The sequence below is a fragment of the Theropithecus gelada genome, chromosome 6, assembly GCF_003255815.1.
Source record: "Theropithecus gelada isolate Dixy chromosome 6, Tgel_1.0, whole genome shotgun sequence".
Classification (NCBI taxonomy): domain Eukaryota; kingdom Metazoa; phylum Chordata; class Mammalia; order Primates; family Cercopithecidae; genus Theropithecus; species Theropithecus gelada.
In genome coordinates, this window is record NC_037673.1 from 119,765,023 (window position 1) to 119,788,735 (window position 23,713).

General features: G+C 35.1%; 1 protein-coding gene across 3 annotated transcripts in view; it reads right to left on the bottom strand.

Moving 5' to 3' along the window:
* The window catches only part of CEP120 (centrosomal protein 120), a 76,570-nt gene that overhangs the window by 12,751 nt on the left and 40,106 nt on the right, over nucleotides 1–23,713 (bottom strand). For all 3 annotated transcript variants that reach the window (XM_025389305.1, XM_025389304.1, XM_025389303.1), the window contains 4 exons: nucleotides 20,545–20,637; nucleotides 19,584–19,745; nucleotides 14,932–15,054; nucleotides 6,665–6,763 (listed from right to left, as the gene is read on the bottom strand). In XM_025389305.1, coding sequence (XP_025245090.1) covers nucleotides 6,665–6,763; nucleotides 14,932–15,054; nucleotides 19,584–19,745; nucleotides 20,545–20,637 — 477 coding nt within the window. The remainder of the gene's footprint in view (nucleotides 1–6,664; nucleotides 6,764–14,931; nucleotides 15,055–19,583; nucleotides 19,746–20,544; nucleotides 20,638–23,713) is intronic.

Below are 23,713 nucleotides of genomic sequence, written 5' to 3' on the forward strand. Positions count from 1 at the left end.
TGACAGAGTGAGACCTTGTTTCAAAAACAAACATAGGAAAAGATGCTCAAAGTTAGTTATTAGTAACAACAGGAATGAAAATTTAAGCCCCAATGTGACACTACTTGGGGCCAACCAAACTGAAAAATTTAAGACATCTGACAATAGCCAACTGTTTGCAAAAATGTGAAGGACAGGAACAATTATATGCTACTCTTGGGAATTGCAAATTAGTATAACCACTTTAAAGATAATTACGTAATATTTAGTGAAACTGAAGAAATTAATGTCCCCTAGTACCAGAAATCCCACTTTTAGATATAAATACTAGAGAAACTCTTACAGGCACTAACACATTCAGGGTTCTCTTATCCTGGATAAAATTGTGCAATATTTAGAGAGAATGATTGTATGTATATAAAGGTTCAAAACACACAAAACTAAGCAATGTTGTTTGCAAATAGTAGACTTTTAATATATCATGTCACAAAATTATGACAAAAAGCAAAGGAATAATATCAAATTCAGGATAGTAATTACCTCTGGAAACAGAACACACAGTTGAGAAAGGGACACAGAGGGCTTCCAAAGCATTCATAATGCTCTGTTTCTTAAACCAGGAGGCAGGTGGAAAGAGGAGAAGAACCTTCTTTGAAATGTGTATTTCATTTTAAAGTTATTTAAAAAGAAAAACGTATCTGGACAAAAATGCACCAAACTCTCTTCTTTGGCTAAGGAGAGGATTACTGGTGATCTGTAGTGTCTAAAGTTACATGGTGCTGCAAATTGAGTAAGTATGACTGCAAGCAGGAAGTAATAAAAGTTGATTATTAGCTTTACTCTGTAAAACTAAGTTTTTGATAAAATTTAACATTTTCTAAAACATAAGAAAATCCTTTAAATGTTTGGAATTTTGAATCAAGAATAGGGCATTAATAATAATCACACACACACACACAAATTAGAGGTTAGTGAAAGAAGTCCTCTCCAGTGCCAGGTGCTCTGGGTTAAAGGCTCCTCAATCAAGTGAGTATAATCTTTATTTTGCCTTGGCTGCCTATAAATCCAGAGAGGAGATGTAAACATACATACACTAGACTAAACAGCGGCTAAAAAGTGGCCACTACTTACTCTCCCACTCACACATACCATGTAAGTCTGTGGGAAAAAACTTACAACTAAACTAAGGAACTCAAGTAAAGTTTTCTGAAAATAACCCAGAGCTGACAAGTCAGTAGGAGGGCCTGGATGGTTTCAAGACACAGTTTTTAACCAAGACTTGGACCTCCAACTGTTTTCTTAAACAAAGATTTACATCCCATCCTTGGCTAAATTACTTATAAATTAATCAAATTAATTACTCAGAGTGGATAAGCAGGAGGCTGGACAAGATAGTGCTGATGTCAGCCAATGAAGTCTGTGTTGTTTTAACTAAATATATCAGCTCAGTTTTAAACAGATCTACTGTGCACAAATATGGTAACAGACCCACAATCCTTCCCAAAATATTACTTCTCTTTCCTGTCCTGGGAACATACATACCTACTTTGAATATATCTGACATAAAAATGTTAAATTGTCTACAACAAACTCATACTTCATAACAATGCTTCATTTATTTTTTTAAAAAGTAGGCTTTATTCTACTTAATGATATTCTAAGGTGTCAAGAAATGTTTTTAAGTAAATATGCAAATAGGTTATTTAGAGCACAAGTACGAAAGCACACAACTTCACTTGAGTATTTGTAGACCAATGCAATTCAAGTATTTCTTTTGGTTTTAAAATATTTCTATAGTATATCTTGAAGAAGATAAAAGGAAACTAAATTACCTCTTACAAGTCTAACAAGTAGAACTTTTAACTTTGTCCCATGATATCAAACTTAAGGGTATCACTTCCTTGTTTTCTAAATCAGGACTCATTTTATGTTATGCTTATTTATATTTTACAGCTGTTGCCTTCCCAGTTACCAAAGAACAAAAAAGCCTTCCACTGGGAAACAGGCTTTTACAGTTGCGAATCAAAAGAAAAGATTTTTTTCTAAATAATTAGAAGGTTACAAAATAGTTAGGTTATATTTTTTAATTCACAAATTTACTATTCTGGGTCACCTTCGAGTAATGGAAATCTCTGTTTAAACATTCTTCTGGCAATGGGCACCAAGCATTAGGTCTTATTTCCAAGCTTTACCAGCTGGGTTTTGTCATTAACATTTATTAACAATCTAAGATATGGCTTTCACCATCTAATCCGTACTACACAAATGTTTTGTATGGCTCTCCAGAGGGTTTTGATGTGACAAATTACTGGCAGAGATTACAGCCCCGTGGCTATTCACCAGAGGCAATGTAAAATTAACATGGTACTAATCCAATTTAAACAAGAAGTTGCACCAACAATCTTCTGAACAAAACCAGATAGATGATTCCAAAATTATATTCAAGCACAATAAATGTGTTTTTAATAAAAAATTTAAGGAAAAAAAACTGAGTAATTTTCACACACATGAAATGTGCCTATTTGATGAAGTTATTAATTTTAATCTTACTAAAACAGTTAGGGGCAGAGCACAACTCACTATGGTAACCCCAAGGTCTATTACTTTTCTTCTTAAAGTGTTGCATCTCAGTGTGGTCTGCAGAACATCAGTGATTCCTAGTGACCTCAAAATGTGTTTACAGAGGTGCCTCTAAAGCAGAATGTTTGTGGGATAAGGATTAAATTGGTTTGCAGTGAAAAAGCAATGAGCATCTCTGCACTCAAAGAACTTTTCTTTCATGAAGTATAAGTTTCAGAATTGAACCACTAATTTAAAACTTTTTTTTTCCTTTTCTTTACAAAAGGTATCTGAATGTGATATCCTCCTTATTTGAATAAAATAGCTAAAATTACTTTGCAATGCTTTTTGGGCAAGACGGTAGGAAATACACAGGAAGAAGGTTAAATAAAAAATGGATTAAATGGAAAAAAGATCCAGAAGATAACAAAAGTATATGAGGATGCGTGTGTTAGGAAGGAGGAATTCTTACATTGGAGCCTTTCACACTGAATCTTCTTTTAAAGGAGTCTCCTTCAATACCCCAGTGTAAAACTAATCAAAAGCCAGGAATTTGGGGGATTCTATTCAGAACACTGTTTGTTTACTTATATTTTTTGAAACTACCTCAAATGGTGAAAAACTTAAAGAATGTAATCTATAATATACACACATGAACATGACAAAGTAAAAAGTTCTTGCATAGATACTTCTCAATAAAAAAACACGTCAATTAGAATGAGATTAAGTTTCAATAATTAATGATTATTCAGTTCTCCACAGAAAATGCCCTAACCAATAGTTAACAGTTTTCTCCCTTTTCAGCTGATTTGGGTAATGTGTAATGACTGTTCACTACTCAGCTTCTTCAATGGAAGCACTATCTTCCACTTCTTCCCCCTCTACTCTCCTTTTAAAAACTTGAAATGATTTCCTATCTAGTAGTGTTATTTGAAGCATTTTCTCTTTGAAATATTTCTCCCTTAGCTTTGAGTGACATATGTGGTGATAGCCCCCAGTGGTCCCCTTGTTTTTCTAATACTTGCTGACTTCATTTACATTTCTTAACACCCTGCTATATTCTAAGTATCAGTCCTCCTAGGTGAACTTTAAGTTCCACATGGGAGCAACTGCTATATCCATAGCATCCCACTGTGCAAGGTGCATAGCAGGCTCTCAATAAGCACTTGCTGAATGAATGAAAGAATGAACTAACTACAGATGTTTCTTCATCTCAATGTACTCACATTCCTTTATACTCAAACTTGGGAAGTTTACCTGCTGACACTCTTGCACATCTGCACATTTAGCCCTTCATACTTTTTCCTTCTGTAGTTTTCTACAGAATGTCTAACTATCACTGCATAACAACATCCCTCAATTATGCACACTTAAGAATTTTGACTCTCAGTCACAGAGCCCTCTAGTATTTGTTCTGTTCATCAATATCCAAAGCTACTGTCCAATTAGGTCCCCACTGACTGAACGCACCACCACCACAGAATGGCTTTATGGCTCATCTCTTTTTAACAAGTTACTTAACATTTACTGAGCACATACTATGTATCAAACACTGTATTAAATACACACTTTAAAACCACTCGTTTAATTCTCAGAATAACCTGTGGAAGAAAATTTCTCATTGTTCAAATGAAGAGACTAATTAGAGAGGTAGAACCAAAACTCAACCTAGCTCTCTTGACTCCAGGGTCATGTTCTTAATTACTATTTATGCTGCTTTTGATGGAGTTTATATCTCGTTACCTTTAACAGCCATTCTCATCATATTTCCTTGGCCCCAATTCCACAGGGACTCCTCTCTATTATACTATATGCAACTTAAATATCTTGGCAGCAGGACCATATATTAGCTGCTTCTCTCTCAAAATCACTTTAATTCTCATTACCAGACCGGGTTTCTCTTGTGGTCAATGATGCCATTTTCCTTCTTAGGATATACCAACTCACCTAACTCAGTACTCTCGTCAGAGTGGCTAATTTTCTTCTAGATATTCTTTCATTCCTTGACTTCAATGGACTAAGACCATAATATCATAAAAGGGAAAGAAGCCTCAGGCTGGATTCCTCAAAAGCTTTCAATACTAGGTCTATCACTTAGTACCTATGTGATCACATGAAACTTAACTTCTTTAAGTCTCAGTTTCTTCATCTATTAGGCTGGTGCAAAAGTAATTGCAGTTTTTGCCACTTTCACTTTTGCACCTTTACCGTTTTACTTTTGCACCAACCTAATAAAACGGGAATATTACCTGCTATATAGGGATCTTTGTCACGATTAAATGATAAATTCTGAAGGGCTTGGTGCTACACTTGGCACAAAGTAAGCCTTCAATACACGCTAATTGCTCTACCAGTATCATCATAATGATCTTCACATTTTCTCTACTTATTTCCTTCATTAGCTTTCTTTTTTCTTTCTTAAACATAAGAATTCCAAGTTCTAGCTGGCACAACTTTAAACACTACCTCTGCAAAGGATTCCTTTATGTCTATTTTTAAGCCCAATCATTCTTTCTAACTGGTAGCCAAATTTCATTCTGTAAAAATTAAAACATCCAAATTTGCAAATCCTATCTCCTTCCCACCCTCCAAACAGCTTTTTCGTAACCATATTTCCCAAACTGGACCAGACACTGAAGATTGGGCCCTTGGCATCATCTTTGACAAGAATCTTCTTGTTGCATTGCTACTGCTACTACTTAAGTTCCAGCCCTTATCACCAGAAATGACTTAGAAAACGGGTCCTCCTCTGTTTTATAAGAAGAGCCTATGCTTTCCCACTTTATGCCTCTTTGCTATGATCATTCTATTCAGTATATTCACATTTCCCCCACTACTTTCCTAAATCACAACCAATTCCTCTATTAAAATCTTAAGTATCTATCTCCAGAGGCCTATCACAAATACCTCCTCTCCTATGACACCTTTCCAACTCCTGAGTACTCTATATGGTCTGCGTCAAGGCTCTTACTATTAGGCAGTAAATTTTATATTTATGGTTGTTTCTTCCTTGTTACTAAATTGCAAGCTCCGTGATGGAAAGGCCAATGTCTTGCATAGATTTACACCTGGTATAATATTACTTTATACTTATTATACATGTAAGACACTGCTTTCAATACAGGAGACTCTTAGTACCACACATAATGTCTATCCTTAGTCCTGTCAGTATTAACATAGTCACATGGCACATTATTTTATATCTATATCTACCTGTCTTCATTTGTAATGCTTACAATCCCAACTCCTCTGTCATCTATGTTAGGGTAAACTATCTACCCTAGTTTTTAATTCTCATGTAGACTGGTAGTACTTTATGAAAGGGGTAAGCATTTAGTATAATAGCATAATGATATTTAATAGTATTTGACGCTTATGGAGACACATTAAGAAAACTACAAACTTGAAAGACCCTATGTGTGAAATTTCATTCAGAATAAAACTGACACATTAAGTAAAAGTGAACTTGGAATAAATGAACCATTATTACTCTCTAAAAGATTTAGGTCAGTTAGGGTTAGATTCAAAATAAAAATCTTATTCATAATTTCTTCAAATGATTAAGATCAAATATGTCCAAAATTAAGATTAATTTCTTCTGAAGCACACAGCATTTGTTGATTGGTAGCAGGAAAGAAAAAAAATATAACAATTCAGAAAACTTCTATCAAGGTTTTTAAACTCTTTAAAAATCATGCAAAAATTCCTTGTAATTCCTTTTCTTGACTGAATTACTGTGTCTTAAGAATAACATTTGAAATATATTCTTAAACTTGACAAAATGTTCAAGTTATCCTTAAATTTCGTCCTAAAAGGCACTCCCTGTGGAAAGTTTAATCCTAAGAAAGAAAAGAGTGGTTGTTTTATAAGTGAAAGTAAAATAAATTATTCCCAGTTTCTTCTGGGGAAAGGGATAGCTGGCATTTTTTTTTTAAAGACACAATTGTTTCTAACTATAAAAAAGAAAGATCTTGCCTTTATAACATATTTTTATAAAAACCTCTAATCTCAAAAAATAGCAATATTCAAATGCAGACATCTGAATGTAACAGATATTGCCAAACATGCGAATTTGCAAAGAAACAAGGGAAAAAGATATAAAAAGAATAAGCTATAAACTACATACCTGTTTAAGTCTGGCAAGTTCTTTCAAAGCTCGTCCCCACTGCTGCTTGTAATGCAGTTTAGACTTAGTTGCAGATTCCAACTTTCTTTCAAGTTCAACCTAACAGTGATTAAAATCATATCAAGTGAAACACTATACCACTGTGTACAACCACTGAAAGATAATATATACAAAGAGTCTGGCTTAAGAAAAGAGTTTATACAGTGTAACATACGACATAATCTAAAACTGTTATATAATTTACTATAAATATTATGGCACATGAACATTTTCTTGTTTAAAATATAGTCTTATTTTTATTGCCTAACAGTCTATCCTAAAAAGAACTGAATTAGTCTTAACCTCCAGACAGTTACTATAAATGTATTTAAACATATATATTATATAAAGATCATGGAGTGAGAAATACATTCATTTTTTACAAAAAACAGTTCTAACTGTTAACATTCCAATTTAGCTGGCACTCTAAATCTTAGAAGCCAAATTTTCTTTTTGGAGGCCTATCTTCATATGGAATTTTGTCTTATGAAGACAGCCAGTAGAGATGCTTTTATAACTGTATTTTGGCAAAATTGTGAAACTCTGAAACCAGTGAAATGTTTTATCAGAAAGCAGTCTACTAAGAAAGAGTACAAAGTCAAAAATATTTTAAGAATGTTAACATAAAGCCAAGAGTAAGAAAAATAATGTTCCTTAATAACACACATTCTATTTTCTATTTTTCCTCAAATATATAAAGAAAAACATTAAAGTGATTCAATTAAAAATATGATTATTTATACTTGCAGCAGGCAATCTGTTGTACATGAACTGAAGCCAACTTGGCTATGTTTTGGAATGTACTCAGTGTTTCAAACCAAGTACCAAACAAATTCATGTAGCCAACAGATAGTTTTACTATTAAGTGATAATGTAATAATCTGCTTGAATTAGAGTAAAACACTGTTACTCTGAACCGGTCTAATTTTTATATCAAGTCTAGTTTTTCCCATACATATAGCTTGTAGTATTTTACAGGAAAACAAAAATGAAGATACTATCCAAAAATTCCAACTTCAGAAAACTCATATGAAAAATAAAATGAAAGGAAAAGCAGATGGCCAAATTCCCTTCACAGAAGTGCAGAACATTTTCTGCAGTAATATATGACCACATGGAGTCAAGGTCTTTTCTGCTTTACAAATCCCTAGTGCTTGGATTTAAATGTGTTGACATTTCACAACTAGACTCAAGCATCTTAAGTTGAATAATACTGCTGAGATTATTGAAGATGATCTCTTCTACTTACGCCCCAAAGATATATACCTATACTACTTGTTAATTTAACAAGAGACCATACCTCAGAAGAAAAGAAAAAAATATTTTTATACCTGTGGGATAAGAGGATAGTATTCAATTATATAAGCAATCATGTCCATGGGTCTTGGAGAAGGTCTAGTATACTAGACGAGCCCAAGAATGAGAGTTAGGCTAGAGATGAACCTAGAGGGATTATTTATACTCAATGCACCATCAGAAAAGATTGTGGATAGGTTATATCTGTTCTGCCATAATTATTAAAACAATTTGTATTTGCATAGTCGCACTAATTTAAAACACATGTATAGTTATAGATATAATTTCTTTATTCTTAATAAAATCTTGTAGCTAGTAAATCTGAGACACAAACCTCATTCTTCTAATTTATTCCTACACCCAAATCAACGATTCCTAACTTTTTATTTTTTAAGATATAGATGTCTCTGTGATTCTAAAGAAATAGATGGACCCAATTCCCAGAAACAATGTACACAGCTAAAATTTTATAATTTCAAGACATTCAAAGACCTTGGGTTCTTAAGAGCCCTTACTGTAAGTAGATTTAAACTTCTGGAAGCCTTTGTACTTATATTTTTCTTTAGGTTTTCTTGGTCATGACTGAGGTAATAGACCATAAGCCAAGTTATATACTCCTGAAAGAAAAACTCAGCTCAGGACCTACAGTCCATTCAGAGGCTAGTAAAACTCAAAGCATAGATGAAAATTCACTGGTTTCCAATCTCCCTATTTCTACCCTTGATACACCTACAATTCTAGTTCTTTACTAGAAGTATGGCATTGTCTTTGTCTCTTAATCTGCTATTCCCAGGTCAATTCTGTCACAGAGAACTCTACATTTCTCTCTTGAAATCTTTTCAAATTCTATTCCTTTATATTCCTACCACTACTTCCTTAGCCCAGGTTCTTCTCAACTCATCTTGACTATAAGAGGTTCTCTTGTCTCTCCAGCCTCCCCAGCCTCAAATCTATTCTATCTACAAATCTTGTAAAAACTACTATTAAATAAATCTATAGTAGCTACTATTTGTCTACAGTATTAAACCTAAACTACCTGACCTAGGATTGAAGGCATTGCAAAATATAGTATCTGTCCTACCTGCTCCTGCTTTCCTCAACAGGAAACCAACTCCAACCAGGTTTGTGTCCCCTGTGTCTTCCCCACTCCTTGCCCAAGTTACTTCCTGAGCCTGCCAATTCTTTTTCCTCTGCTTACCTAAATCTTAAGGCTCAGCTCAGATTCTACCTCTACATGAAGCTGTCATAAAACTACTAGATTCCGAACGCCCAATGGTTTCTACCACGTTTCTTGGAGTTTGATTATTCATGGTCATTTACTGCTCTCGGACTAATCTCCCAATTACTTTACGAACTCTAAGCGAAGTCTCAAAAGGAAGTCCCAAAAGGATAATGTAAGTTTTCTCTTCCTATCTTTGATTTTTCTCTTACTTTCCCATTTGCCCCAAGTCAGGGGTGGCATATAGTAGATACTTGCCAAATATTCTTACGTACATAAATTTTAGCTTAATTAAAAATATCTATGTTCTTTTAATATATCTTCAGTCTTTTCAGCCTCTGGAGGCCCTACTAAATTATATGCCTTCCACGTTTCATTTTTAAAGTCCCCATTATTTAAGCTATATATATATTAAAAAATTTCCTAACTGAAAGAAAACCATAAACTAATACTCACTTCTTACACAATACAAGTTGGGTATCCCTAATCCAAAAATCCGAAGTGTTCCAAAATCCAATACTTTTTCAGCACTGACATGACATATAAGAAATGCATCTCAGACTTCAGATTTTCAGATCAGGGATGCTAAACAGGTAAATACAATGCAAACATCCCAAAATTCAAAAAAATCTAAAACTGGAAACACCTCTGGTCCCAAGCATTTTGGATAAGGGATACGCAACCTATAAAAAGAATCAACAATTCCATTTGCTAAAACTATATGTTTATGGTGCAGCACACCAACATGGCACAAGTATACATATGTAACAAACCCGCACGTTATGCACATGTACCCTACAACTTAAAGTATAATAATAATAAATAAATTTAAAAAAAAAACTATATGTTTATGTTAACTTATTTTCAGACAATTTCAGTAAAAAATGGGAATATGCATATTACACTGAAAAGAATAGGTAATGAGAAAAGTAAAAAGCTCTCAATCAGACATAACCACAGCTTACAAATTAAATCAGATACTTTTTAACTTGGGTCTTTCTTTTTGTGCAATTATCTCTTTGTCACTATTTTAAGAAATAAGATTCTGCCCTCTTCTGGCTCCAAAAAGATTTACAAGGAATTTTCAGAAGAGCTGAAAAGCCTTGTTTCACTAGGCACTTAAACATGCTGGATGAATGTATTAAGTCTAAAATAGAGGCAAATCAATTATGTACTTTTCTCTCTCAATGCAAGCTCACAGTACTGCTTATACCTTTAATATGTTTAATGATTTTTATCCTTTTGATAAAGCATAGTTGGAAGAAATTTTAAAAGTCATTTAAAATTTATTTTTATCGTGGATATTACTAGTCAACCAGTCTATATTCAGGGATGAATAAGATAATACCTCTGTTACTATTTTGATTTCTGGTCTTTAAATTTCCCCGGGGTAAAAGAGAAGTACTCTTAGACACCCACGTAATAGATCTTCTGAGAATCAATGTGACATTATCCAATGAGTGCTTTAAATATTTCTGGTAGGTACAACAGAATTCATATTTATAAACACAGAAATACTTTAGAAGTAGGAAATGTCCAGCTGGATTCAAGTTCACTGGCAGAAAAATGAAGAGACTGTCCAAACAGGTAAGAAAAAGAATCAATTAAGACTTGCAATTAAATCAATGTGGGAATAAGAGTACCCCAAGATAGCTTGGCAGTTAACAGGCTACAGAAACATTTACTGAGTTCAGAAACACTAGATGAAAAATGTATTTCAGGGAGATGACTGAGTTTAGTTTTGGACATTCTGGGATATCTTGAAGACTGACCTCCAAGGGTCCAGGAGATGGACACTATTTTCATAATACCAAAAGATTATTTGTCTTTTCCACTTTCATTCTTCTATGAATGTACACTGGAGTTTTCCAGAGGCTACATGATGTATAGTATCACAACAGAGTGAATTCAAAATCAGATATAAGAATTCAGATGTCTATTATCCAGACACTAAAGAGATTTGTAAAATAGTAAAACAATGTTACTCTTCTCAATTTTTTGTTTTAGAAAATACTTTTCATAAAAACGTTATCTAGGTATTTTTTACCATTTCTAATACAGTGATTATCAATAAAGGGACCCTGAGTCCAAAAGTTTGAGAACTACTGTTCTAAGGCATTCAAGAAAAGATGTTGGTTAGGCAGTTGAATATATGGGTCATAAGCCAAAAAGACAGGTTTTGTCCTCTAATACACATTTCCTACACACTAGATGAATATCTTTTTTCCTTAAAGATCAAATTACTCTCCTACTTAAAACCATTCAATGGTATCTCATTATTTACTTAACTCTTATATTTACAAACACAGGATTTAAGTAAAACAATGTCCTAGGTTCTGTGCTTAGCATTTTACAAATACTGAGTCATTTAAATCTGTCATCGACCTTATTACCTTACTACCTCCATTTAAAAGATATGGAAATAAGTACAGAGAAGTAAACCAAGTGGCAGAGCTAGGATTTGAACCAAGGTGATGTGGCTCATTTTCATACTGTTAAGGACTATTATACTATAACTCTATTAGAATAAAAACCTAAACTCCTTGTCATGGCTTTAATGGCCCATACTTTGAACCTCATCTTGTATATTCTCCTTCCCTGATGCTCTAGGATGGCCTTCGTCCTCAACCTCAAACAATCCAGGCTTAGTCCCACTTCAGTTCCTTTGTAGCTAGCTGTTCCCTGGACACCTTCCATAGCTTTTCATATTGCTAGCTCCTTCTCTTCTCACAGGTCCCAATTAAAATGTCAGTTACCTCCTCAAAAAGGCCTTCCTTAACCACCTTATGTTGGGTAGTATCTATCCTGACAGGCCACCTACATCGCCACATTCAATATGACATCACCTTTTTTATTACTTTTACGTTTGACATAAACAAAAATGATCTCGTTATTTTTTTACTCTCTCCTCTATAATGGATCTCCCTGAGGAATCTGTCTTGTTCAATGCAAGACTAACTATAATCCTAGGAACACAGAAAGTACTCAATAAATAGCTGGTGGAATGATTAGCAGCAACTTAACATCTCAAAACAGTTTTGTACCAAGATGACGACATGCCCTCCATTAATTTTTGCTGAATAAATGAATAAATGAAAATTCTGAGTAGCAAAGATGGTGCTGGTTCATCATCATGATTAACAAAATGTTTACTCAGTGCTATAAGGTACAGTGTGCTGTCCTAAGAACAGGTAATATGAAAATAGCTATAACATGGTTTCTGCCTTGGAAAGTTTAGAATTTAGTTTGGATTATGGTAGTTCTGAAATAAGTAGAAAAAGTACACAATAAGTATTAAAAGTTCCTAAAGGAATCTATTCCACAGCCTACTGTCAGATTATAGTATCTCAACATAAGCTTTAAGGATCTGAGTGCTGGATTTATTAAGTAAAAGATTTTGAAGCTATTCCATAGTCTTTCTCTCCCTGCCACACTTTAGCACACACCAGACACTACTTCTCTCAAAGTACTCTTGGCTGTGATTGTTATTTTTTAGTCCATTTTCCCAAACATGGAAGTCTATCTCTCACTCTCCAATGCTACTTTGTTTTTTTTTTTTTTTTTTTTTTTGAGATAAGTTCTTGCTGTCGCCCAGGCTGAAGTGCAGTGGTGGGATCATGGCTCACTGTAGTCTCAACCTCTTTGGGCTCAAGTGCTCCTCCCGCCTCAGCCTCCTGAGTAGCTGGGACAACAGGTACATACCACCACATCCAGCTAGTGTGTATGTACATTATATATACACATATATAGGTGTATGTGTGTATATATACACATATATATAATGTACATATAATACACATTATATATATATATATATGTAAAAAATTTTTTTTTTTTTTTTTTTTTTTTCTGTAGAGACAGGGTTTCTCCATGTTGCCCAGGCTGGCCTTGAACTCCTGAGCTCAAGCAATCTGCCCACCGTGCCTTTCAAAGTGCTGGGATTACAGGCATGAGCCACTGCACGCAGCCCCCAGTGTTGCTTTCTGATTACGATTCATCAAAACTCATTTCTATTAACATCCATTACACCAATCTTATAAACTTGGGAGTAACATCTGACTTTTCTTACCAGATAAAATTTGAATTCTTTAACTTAGCATCTAAGACCTTCCCTCATATGGCCAAAAATTACCTTTACTTCCAGCATTCTCTTATTAGCCCTATTTTGTAAACTACTACTACAGGTTCTGCATCTCTAATCCGAAAATCTAAAATTCTCCAACATTTGAAACTTTTTGAATGTCAACATGATGCCTATATTAGTTTGTTTTCACACTGCTGATAAAGACAAACCTGAGACTGGGCAATTTACAAAGGAAACGGGTTTAATGGAGAACTCACAGTTCTACGTGGCTGGGGAAGGCTCACAATCATGGTAGAAGGCAAGGAGGAGCAAGTCACATTTTATGTGGATGGTGGCAAGCAAAGAGAGAGCTGGTGCAGGCAAACTCCCATTTGTTAAAGCCATAAGATGTTGGGAGACTTATTCACTATCAAGAGAACAGCGCAAGAAAAGACTTGCCCCCATGATTCAATTATCTCCCACCGGGTCCCTCCCACAACATCTGGGAATTATGGGAGATACAAGATGAGATTTGGGTGGGGACACAGAGCCAAACTATAGAAATGCCCAAAGGAAACGCTCACCGGAGCTCTGTTGTCCAGTGAACTACAACGACAGTGAGGAAGAAAGCTGGAGAGAAGGGCTCTCTGATGGGACATGGAACCATAAAAAGATTCTACTACTGCGGGTCAAAATAAAGGAAGGAGAGAGATGGAAAAAACTACTGCAGCATAGATCCAACTTCCACCCACCAGTCTTCTGCTAGTGCCCCCTGGTGGCGAGTCTATGAGGGCAAGGAAACCTTCAACACAAAGCTGAGTAGGAAAAGACAGGGAATGGCTGGCACAATCAAATCCTTAAACTTTGAAGGTAATTTTCCTATGTATTACCTGTGTTATTTTCCTCTGAATGCTATATTTTTTTAACCATGCCTAAAAGTTATCAAATCATAAAATGCAAGAACACATATTGTCAAACTTAGATTGTCTAATGGACATTACACATTTTTAATGCCTAGCACCTGAACATTCTGTTTGTGGAGGAATCTCAATTTAAATGAGAAGAACATGGCTTCCAACAATAGAAAACAAAGTAAGACAACCATCCCTTCTTTCTAGCTGACAGACAGAGTGCAAGTCTGTAGTTCAAATGAATACTCCTATCTAGGACATCGAATCTACAGGGGTGATACATGGAGAGAATACTCACAATGGCTACCACGAAACAGTTCAACAGCATGACACTAGAATCAGAGAGCAGGGAATCCAGTGACATGGCAGTGACAGCACCAACAGGAGCATCCAAAGTAGACTGTTTTCTGACAGGATCTTGGCTATGCCTTCCTTCCCCTATCCTGCCCATATTCTGAAACTAGTTCTTTAGCCTCCTGAAAGCTTTGTAAATTCCTTCCTTACTAGAGTTAGTCAATTCTGAGATGTCTGCAACCAAGGACTCTAATTTGTATAAGCTACAACTGACATAAGCCAAGAAATTCAAGTACTAATAATATCATGTGCCTTTAATTCTCTCATGCGTTATTTGACATCAGAACACTACAGCAAAACATTATTACATTGTATACACATTATTTATTGATTTTATAAATTGATCACTGGGACTAGCTAAACTGTGCAAAATTAACATGTGTACCTTTTCCAAGGTGAGAAGATTTATTTCAGACTGTAGACGGATTTCTGGTTTGTTGTTTTGCTGGTCCTTGAACTGTTGGAACTCCTTTTCCAAAATCTTATACTTATTTTCAGCATCATTAAGCTGTATTTAAAAAAGTTTAGCCATTTCAAAACAATGATATGCAAAGTTTAACAATAAAGAATTCAATTCAACAGGGTCTTTCTTTTTTTTTTTTATTCTAAAGCATGCTCATAGTAGAAAATCTGGAAAACTGCTAAGGTATAATGAGGAAAATAAAGATCCTCAGTCATTAAAAATTCAGTAAATCAACTGATTATACAAAAACTTTTGAAGAGTATGAAATTTCTTATCAAACAGTATCATGAAAATGTTTTTGGTAAAGCTCAAATGTCAAATTTAAAAGTTACCTTCAGAAATACACTTTTTTTACACTTACACTAAGATGTCGCATGTAAGAAAAAATTCAGCAAGAGACCAACAGAAGCAGAGATGGGCAAACACATTTCAACACTAAGGCAACTCTGTCTCTCCTGGATTCCATTAGAGCAGAGTAAGTGCAAGTTCTCTGCCAACCCAGGATTAGGCCCTACAGCTTCAGTGGAAAAGAATCTCAGGAGAAGACTCAGGAATAAAAACAGAGAAAGAGATTTCAGGCTAAAATTACTAGAAATGCTCAGAAAACAAAGAAGGAAAAATAAACCAGAAAAACCATCAGCCCAGTTAAGTAAATCAAGGAGTGACCGGGAGATTTACTAAAAGAATGGAAATTTCTTGAATTTGAAGAGTTGAGGATGAACAATCAGGAATAGTCTAAAGCAAGTGCCCAGTGTCCAAAGCACAGGAGCATAAAGAAGAGATGGTGACAAGTTTCCAGACTTTTACCGGACTACTTTGAGGCCAACAACCCAACCCTGGCCCTCTACTTAAGGAGAAGGCCTACACAGGATTCTGGGATACAGATGGAAGGACGACATCTTTTCAGGTTCTGTCTTTACAAATGTGGTCGTCCTTCCAATTCCTAAGTTCTAACTCCAGGCCTGTGTTTTGAGGAGCTCCTCTGAGCCACATGGAAGATCCTTGGGTACCCCAATGGAGCCCTGGAACATAAGGCCTCCATAGTCAGCTCCATGCTGACTCCTTTTTCCCAGAGACCCCTAGCCCCCAGCAGCAGTGGTCAACCTCTTCTGATTCTGCTCCAGATCTTGAATTTAGAGACAGTGACAACCTGGATCCCAATTCTGTTTGAAAGCAAAAGAATAACATAATCATCAATACTCTGGTGCATGACTCTGCCTGGCCCAATGTAATGAAAATGTGAAAAAAATGAATAATCCTGACCCCCTGCCAAAAAAAGACTGAGCATTACAGATATGCCAGATAAGTATCCATGTAAATAAAAATAAGCTCAATTTTAATGTAGCATTTCTTGTTTCTATAGTTTGGTACCGTATGAATTTTACAAATTCAGATACTATTACAAGTTAAGGTAATTTAAAGATTATTTGGTTCAATTCCTTCATACTAATAGGTTAAAAAAAAAAAAACCTGAAAGTCAAAGAAGCTAAATCGAGGTAGTGTCAAAGACCTAATGAGCTAAGTCAGTAGCAGGGGCAAAAAGCGACTTCAGACCTCTTCATCCCCTTGAATAATGCTTTCATTAAAGCAGTCAATACTTCCTGAAAAACAAAATGACACGACAGTCAGCCTTGACTGAACATTCAAATTTCTTTTAGAATAGTTTCAAATTTTTTCTAAAAAAAGGTATGAAGATGTTCTTCCTGAGATTTTTTTTTGAAATGCGAACAAAGATTGCTGAAGATGTTTTCCAAAAACATGTACTGCTATGACTATCCATCATTAGATAAACCAATTATCTCTTCCCTAAGGCGTAGGACTTACCTAAATCTGAAATATTAATACTAAGAAAATATGCGGCAAAAATGGAAATCATCAGTAATAATTAGGATTTATCTAGCATCTTTAGGAAATGTGGTGTTCCATACATGAGAATTTTCCATATGACAGAAGTTTACCTATTTTTTAACATCCAAAGTTGAAAAGAAAACCTTTCTAAAGTCTCTCACTTTTCTGTTTTAAACAAAAGCTAAGAAAACATTAAATTTGGTAGTTTCTTCACAATTCCAGAACATTATCATAAACAATTCTTGTTACAATAGGGTTATAAAGCAGTAAGCTATTAAAGCATGTTGGGCTCTTTTTCCTTTGCTAAGTGATCCATAAATATAGTGATTTGAGTTCTGGTGCCTGCTATAATCTATTTGAGTACAGATACTTTATCTTCATCAGCTCTCACTGACAGTGTATTTAACTGTCCCTTCTGCCAGTCTAGTTAGAATTGTGTGTATAATACATGTAACATGGTCAAGGTAAGGGTCCAAAGAGCTTTTCCATACCTAAAATGTGAAATGCATACAGTCATGGACTTAGCAATCTGGGCATCTTGGTAACTCCTCCTGTCCTTCTTACCTCCCCTTTTTTCCCCCAGGTTTTAGAACAGTAGTTCAAGAACAGAAGTGTGCTCCGGGTAATTTTTCCAAAATACCAGTTCTTCCCACCAAAGTTAGTTATTCCTACAAAGAAGTAAACTACACAATATACAACACTATCTGCAAGTCTTTTTTCTTTTTTTTGAGAAAGTGTCTCATTCTGTTGCTCAGGCTGGAGTGCAATGTTGTGATTACGGCTCACTAGAGCCTTGACCTCCTGGGCTCAAGTGATGCTTCCACCTCAGACTCCTGAGTACTGGAACCACAGGTGTGCACCACCATGCCTGGCTAATTTTTATATGTGTTGCAAAGGTGCAGTTTTGCCATGTTGCCCAGGCTGGTCTTGAACTCCTGGGCTCAAGCAATCCTCCCACCTTGGCCTCTGAAAGTGTTGGGATTACAAGTGTGAACCACCGTGCCTTGCTTATACCAGTCTTAGACAAGGTACAAACATGCGTATTTCTCAAGAGCTCTCCTGGTGACTCTAATACGTGTTAAGAGCTTTTGTTCTAGATGGTTGAATCTTCCTGCTAAGTGGAAGAAGACAAGCATTATTGGTGAATCCCACCACAAGTGCTAACTTTTACAACTTTATCTTTTGTATTTTAAACGAGACTACCCTACTTGGTAACAATCAAATCCATATTTTTACAACCACCTAAATAATGGCCCTGTGCTGCTGTGGAAACTGTTCATGAGAAAATTTACTGAAGACTTGGGAGGCATTCATCATACATATCTAATCTACACTGGAATTTTTCAAGAAAGATAAGCTTAATTTTTAACAGCTTGATTCTTTTTTTTAAGCAAATATTTATTGAGCCCCTATTATGTGTTGACAACTGGCCTGGACTCCTGGGATACAGTTTTCATGGAGCAAACAATCTGATACTGATTAAATTATCATGCTAATGAAAATAAAAACAAACTGATATGACATATCATAAAGAAAAAGAATAGGAGAATAATGTCCTATGAGACCATAAAATGAAAACCTGACCTAGACTTGGGCAGCATGAAATAGGGAAGATTTCTAGGAGTAGGTGATGCTTTAGCTTAAAACCGAAAGAGGAACAGAGTACACCAGGCCCAGATAATGCAGCAAACATGAAGATCCTGTGGGTGAAGCGAGCATGGCATGCCTGAGAACTTGATGGAAGACAAGCATGGCCAGAGAGTATACAGCACAGGCACAAGAGTGTGGGATGAAGTCAGAGAGACAGGCTCTGATCTATGCAGAGGGCTGCAGGACAAGGCAATGATTCTGATCTTTGTCCTATGAGCAACGAGACAATGCTGAAAGGTTTTAAAGAGGAGAGTATCAAGATTCCCAAATTTCAAAAATATCATTCTGGCTACAACATGAGGAGTAGATTAGAGGGGCCCATCACTGAAACAAAGAACATTTACAGGTAGAAGGTCAAGTATGGAGAGAAGGGCCACAATGGGTTTTAAATGCCTTTAAGACATCTGAATAGAGATGCCAAAAAGGCAATCAGATATATGGGTCTAGAGGGCAAAGGTAAGGTCTTGGATATGACCCTGGATGTGAAAGTCCCCAGATGTACAGATTGTCTCTGAAATCATGGGCATGAAATCATGAATAAGATTGTTTTTGCAGAAAGTAAGTCCTGAGCTTGGAGGAAGTCCAACATGTAACGGTTAAAGGAAGACAAGCCTGCAAAAGAGCCTGAGGGTGGCCAGAAAGATAGAAAAAAAAAGAGTGGTGATGTGGAAGTTGAGAAAATACAAAAACAAGGACAACAGTGTTGATTATATCAATCAGTTTTACTGAGTATGAGGAGAGGAAACAGGAACACTGACAATTCTCTTATGAAATTTGGATCTTAACTAAATTTGGTCCTTAAATGAATTTGGTTTAGTGCTACATGAAGAATATCTGTTTGCTTAAAGAAGACTTATCAGAAAAAGATTTAAGTTGGAAATGACCTGAAATATGCACAATTTCACACAAAATAGTTAGAAGATCCAACTTAAAGTATATTTGAATCTCAGCGCAATAAATATGATTAATAGTCTAAATTACTGTGAATTTTACCACTTTTTAGTAGTGAACTATTTCTCTTATTATTAGAATGCAAATAAACTAAGTATAAAAAGATGATAAGTACGTTATCCAACCTGTTGCTGAAGGCGGTGTTTATCCTCTTCAAGCTGTTTGATTTTTAACCTTTCTAGTTCTACTTGGTGAATACAGTCCTCTTTGGCCCTACGGATAGAGTCCTGCAGTTCTTGCAGGTTCCGTTGACGTTCTGATTGCAGTTCCTTTTTTTCTCTTTGAAGCTTAAAACAAAGGCATCTTTAAGAGGTTGGTTTATTACTAGCTGTATTATACTATTCAATATTCCAATATCTTTCTATACACTCAAATGTTCAGGATATTTACAAATTTATTTTCACATCTTTTTCAGTTTTAGACAGTTAATGTTCAACTGTACCATTATAAATTTTCAATCACTGTTTAATACTATTATACACACATATAAAAATCTATAAACAATTTGTATAAATTCACTTCAAAACCCTAACCACTTAACATTTCCATTTGAATAAAACCTTTTTAATTCTGTAAGCAAATATGCCCAAGTTTCTCTTCTTTTAGAAACGTCTGATTCTTGCCTAAACGCACAGAATAGAGCCTTAGTATTAGGAACATATCTACACTATTAAGTTTAAACACTCTGACATACTTTTCTACCTATTCTAATATGTAAGATATGCTGAATAGCAGTTTGAACAGCAGTTTTCTGCATGTCTAAAAGACAATTTTCATGAAATATATAGAGCACAAAGTAATAAACAGTAAGAATTTCATATATAGACTGTGAAATAAAGATATATGATAGATGACATGCTTACTAATAACACCACTTTCCACCTCTTTGTAAATAATTATGTAAGATTCCCATAAATGGAATCCCTCTAGTTCCAGTCTTTGCTGTCTCATTCTTATAAGCAGCCCATCCTGAATCACTTCTCTCTCGGGACTATTTTGCACCTAACTTTCAAAATAGTATTTCTACTTTGCAAGAAATCCCTCTATGCTGGAAAAAAATATATATATGATAGATGAATGAAATACCTCTGATTCCGCACTAGCAAGCTGCTGCTCTCTCTTCTCCAAGTCAATTAGAGTTTTTTGAAGTTTTCCTTCTAGAATAGTATATTCAGCCACCTAAAATATAGTATTAAAAAAATAAAAAGTTACCTACCTTCTCCCAAACTTAAAACACACACAAATTCAAAAATATGTATAATTTCACTGAAACACAGGACCTGAGAATAGGAAAGTCACAACTTACATCCTCCAATTCAAAGAAAAAATGTGCTTTTATGAATTTGAGACTGGTGATGGCCATATTTCCTCCTTCTTGTCTTTTTTCTTCTCCAAGATAAACACAAATTTTAACTGTTATTCATATATTATGATTTCCACATCCTCTAATATATTAGACTTAATCTAAATTTACAGAGGATGGAAACAAAAGACTTAAATTTGAAATGCGTATGTAGTGTAAGCAACTAAATAGCCAAGTGCAGAGTCCAGGGAAGAAGTAAGGGGATGGGGGTGTGTGTGTGGTGGGTGTCTTGGTGTATATAATGCCAAGAGAGTGAATGAAATCATCAAAGGAGTGAGCATACCAAGAAAAGAAAAGATGATATTTGAGGACAGGGCTCTGGGACAAGCCAATAAAGCCAACATGAGGAGAATCTAGCATGAAAATTAGGAAAGAGAGACCAGTGAAGACAGCGGAATACAACAGTAGTAAAGTATAGCCCCCGAAAAAAGTATAGTCAAAAAAGCCAAGTAGAGGAAGTGTTTCAAAGACAGAGATAACTGAGTAAGGATGAGGAAGGATTGTCTGTTAAGACAAAAACTAACTGTTCTGGTGAGTGAGAAAATGAATTGACTAGGGAAAGCAGTAGGATTGTGAGCAGCCATGAGGACGTCTTAGCGCTTGAGGTCCTAAACCTCCTTAAAATCATCTCTATAACACCCATCTTTTCTCCATAACCTTTCGCTACTGTAAGTTTTTGGCTTTCGTTTTCTTTAAGACATATTTCTTTCCTGGTCTCCTGGACGTTAGTTTCACATTCCTCTATTCTATCCACTATACTTCCATCAGAATTATTGTTACAGAATGAAAACCTAACTATCTTATTTTATATAAAAATCTTCATTTTAAAAAATTCTGATATTTCTACCTTTCTCAACCAGGGTTTATCATCTGAAACACAAAACACAGAAAATGATTTAATTATTTTCTCCATCCTCTCCTAAAATGGTACATAACTACCATTTTAGATGCGTAGGATAAAGTTAATTTATTACCAATAATGGATCCCTTAGGGTATTAAGGGCTTCATTCTCTCAGGAAGGCCTGGTTAAAAAAACCCTACAGTATCTAGTCTAAACTCTACATAATGGATTATGAGATCATTTATTCTCCAGGGCATCAACTTCTCTTATTTCTTGAGGCACATTCTTTCCTCCCCTCTTCCAACATCAAACTACTTATAATTTTCTTAATGCAGAGTCTATTTCAAACTTCTTTGCCTTTTGCTGTAGGGGCTGTGTCTGGAATACCTTTTGAGTCTACCTGGCAATATCCACCAATCTTCACCAAAGTGAAAGCATGATCTTATCTACAGAACACTTCCTCATTTTCCCTTACGTAGAACTGAGGTCTTCCTTCTATGTGGGTAATGACTATCTTCAGCTATCTGATGGACAGTCATATGTAAGACAGAGTATATCTCAGTTGCTCCAGAGGGCAGAACATGAACGACGTAGAGATTTACTCCTTCAGGTAAATTTTCAAAGTATGAAAGAAGTTATACATCATTTAAAAAAAAAATTAGGTAAATAAAACAAAAATAAACAGAAAAGGCTCACATAAAATTGACATTTAAAAAATACTATAGTGAGAGTCTGAGTATTTAGCTTTAAAATATTTGATCATACTGAAAAGCAACTTTTTTTTTTTTTTCTCACTACTGACTTTATTTTGTAGTGGTTGAAAAAATTTAAAAGAAAAACTGATCCCATGCAAGACAGGATACTTTAAGACAAATGAATTAAAGTATTTGGTCCCAAAAATGCACTTAGGTTGAAAGAAAATGGCAAATCTCAATCTCAAATCTACCTTTACCATATGATTAATTTGAGTAAACAGCACAATCACTTATTAGGTAGGCATCACATTGTTTTCTGACTGGAGTTATTAACTAGCCAGGAACTCATCATTCCAGGCTGAAAGAGTAGAAGCTGTATAAATGGAAACCAATTACAAATTTTAGCTGAGAAGATCATTATTACCAAAATGACAATAAACCAAAAATTACTTGGTGAGTTTTCACAGAAAGTTTAATTATGGCACAAATTGAATTTTTGTCACGTTTCTAGTAATTTTATTAACTTTTCAAATATTTTCTGATTTGAATTTTGTAGACCTCAATACTAAAATACTCTTTAACAGCAATGAAGAAAAATGGTTCAAGGATAAACTCATCTTGTCTAAAAGGCTAGGCTAAAATGTTTAAAATTAAAATGATATTTTCCAGCTCCCCCAGATTCAATGAATATCTAATAGGTGAGGTCTATAAATATTACTTAATATAAAACTCACTCTTAAATAACAAGATAACTAGTATAATGTTAAAATGTATGTCAGGGCTTCTAATTATTGTAATATTGATTATCTGAACTTTTCTAAAGAATAGAGACTTTGATGTACTCTTATTTTTGTCTTTCAGCTTTTTAAAAAGTTCACTGGTTATTCAAGTTTTTAATAGTGAGAATTAAGTTAGAAAAAGCTGATATGGTTATTTTAAAATCAAAGGCCTGTGTACTTCTGTTTCCACCCATAAAAGACAAATGGCCCTCCTCTACAAACACAAATTAAACAACATTTATGAAACAACTGTTTTCAGCCATTGGGCAACTGGCAGCACAGGACGATGATCCCTAAAAGGTGGGAAATAAATAAGGCAACCCCTACAATATATCTAGCTTACTGCCTGAAGACTGTAGCTCAAGAAAGGGGAACCCAAACAGACACTAGCAATCTTGCTGAGCTGAGAAAATGGAATGGAGACTAGAGAGGCTGAGGCAACTAGAGTTGATGAGAGGATGGGGTTACAGAGAGAAGGAGCACTGGAGACCTGTAGAGCCATCCCCTCAAATCTGAAGCTGAATACTGACTAACCACTAAGAGTATTTCTAAAGCCCTAAAATTATTAATAGAATA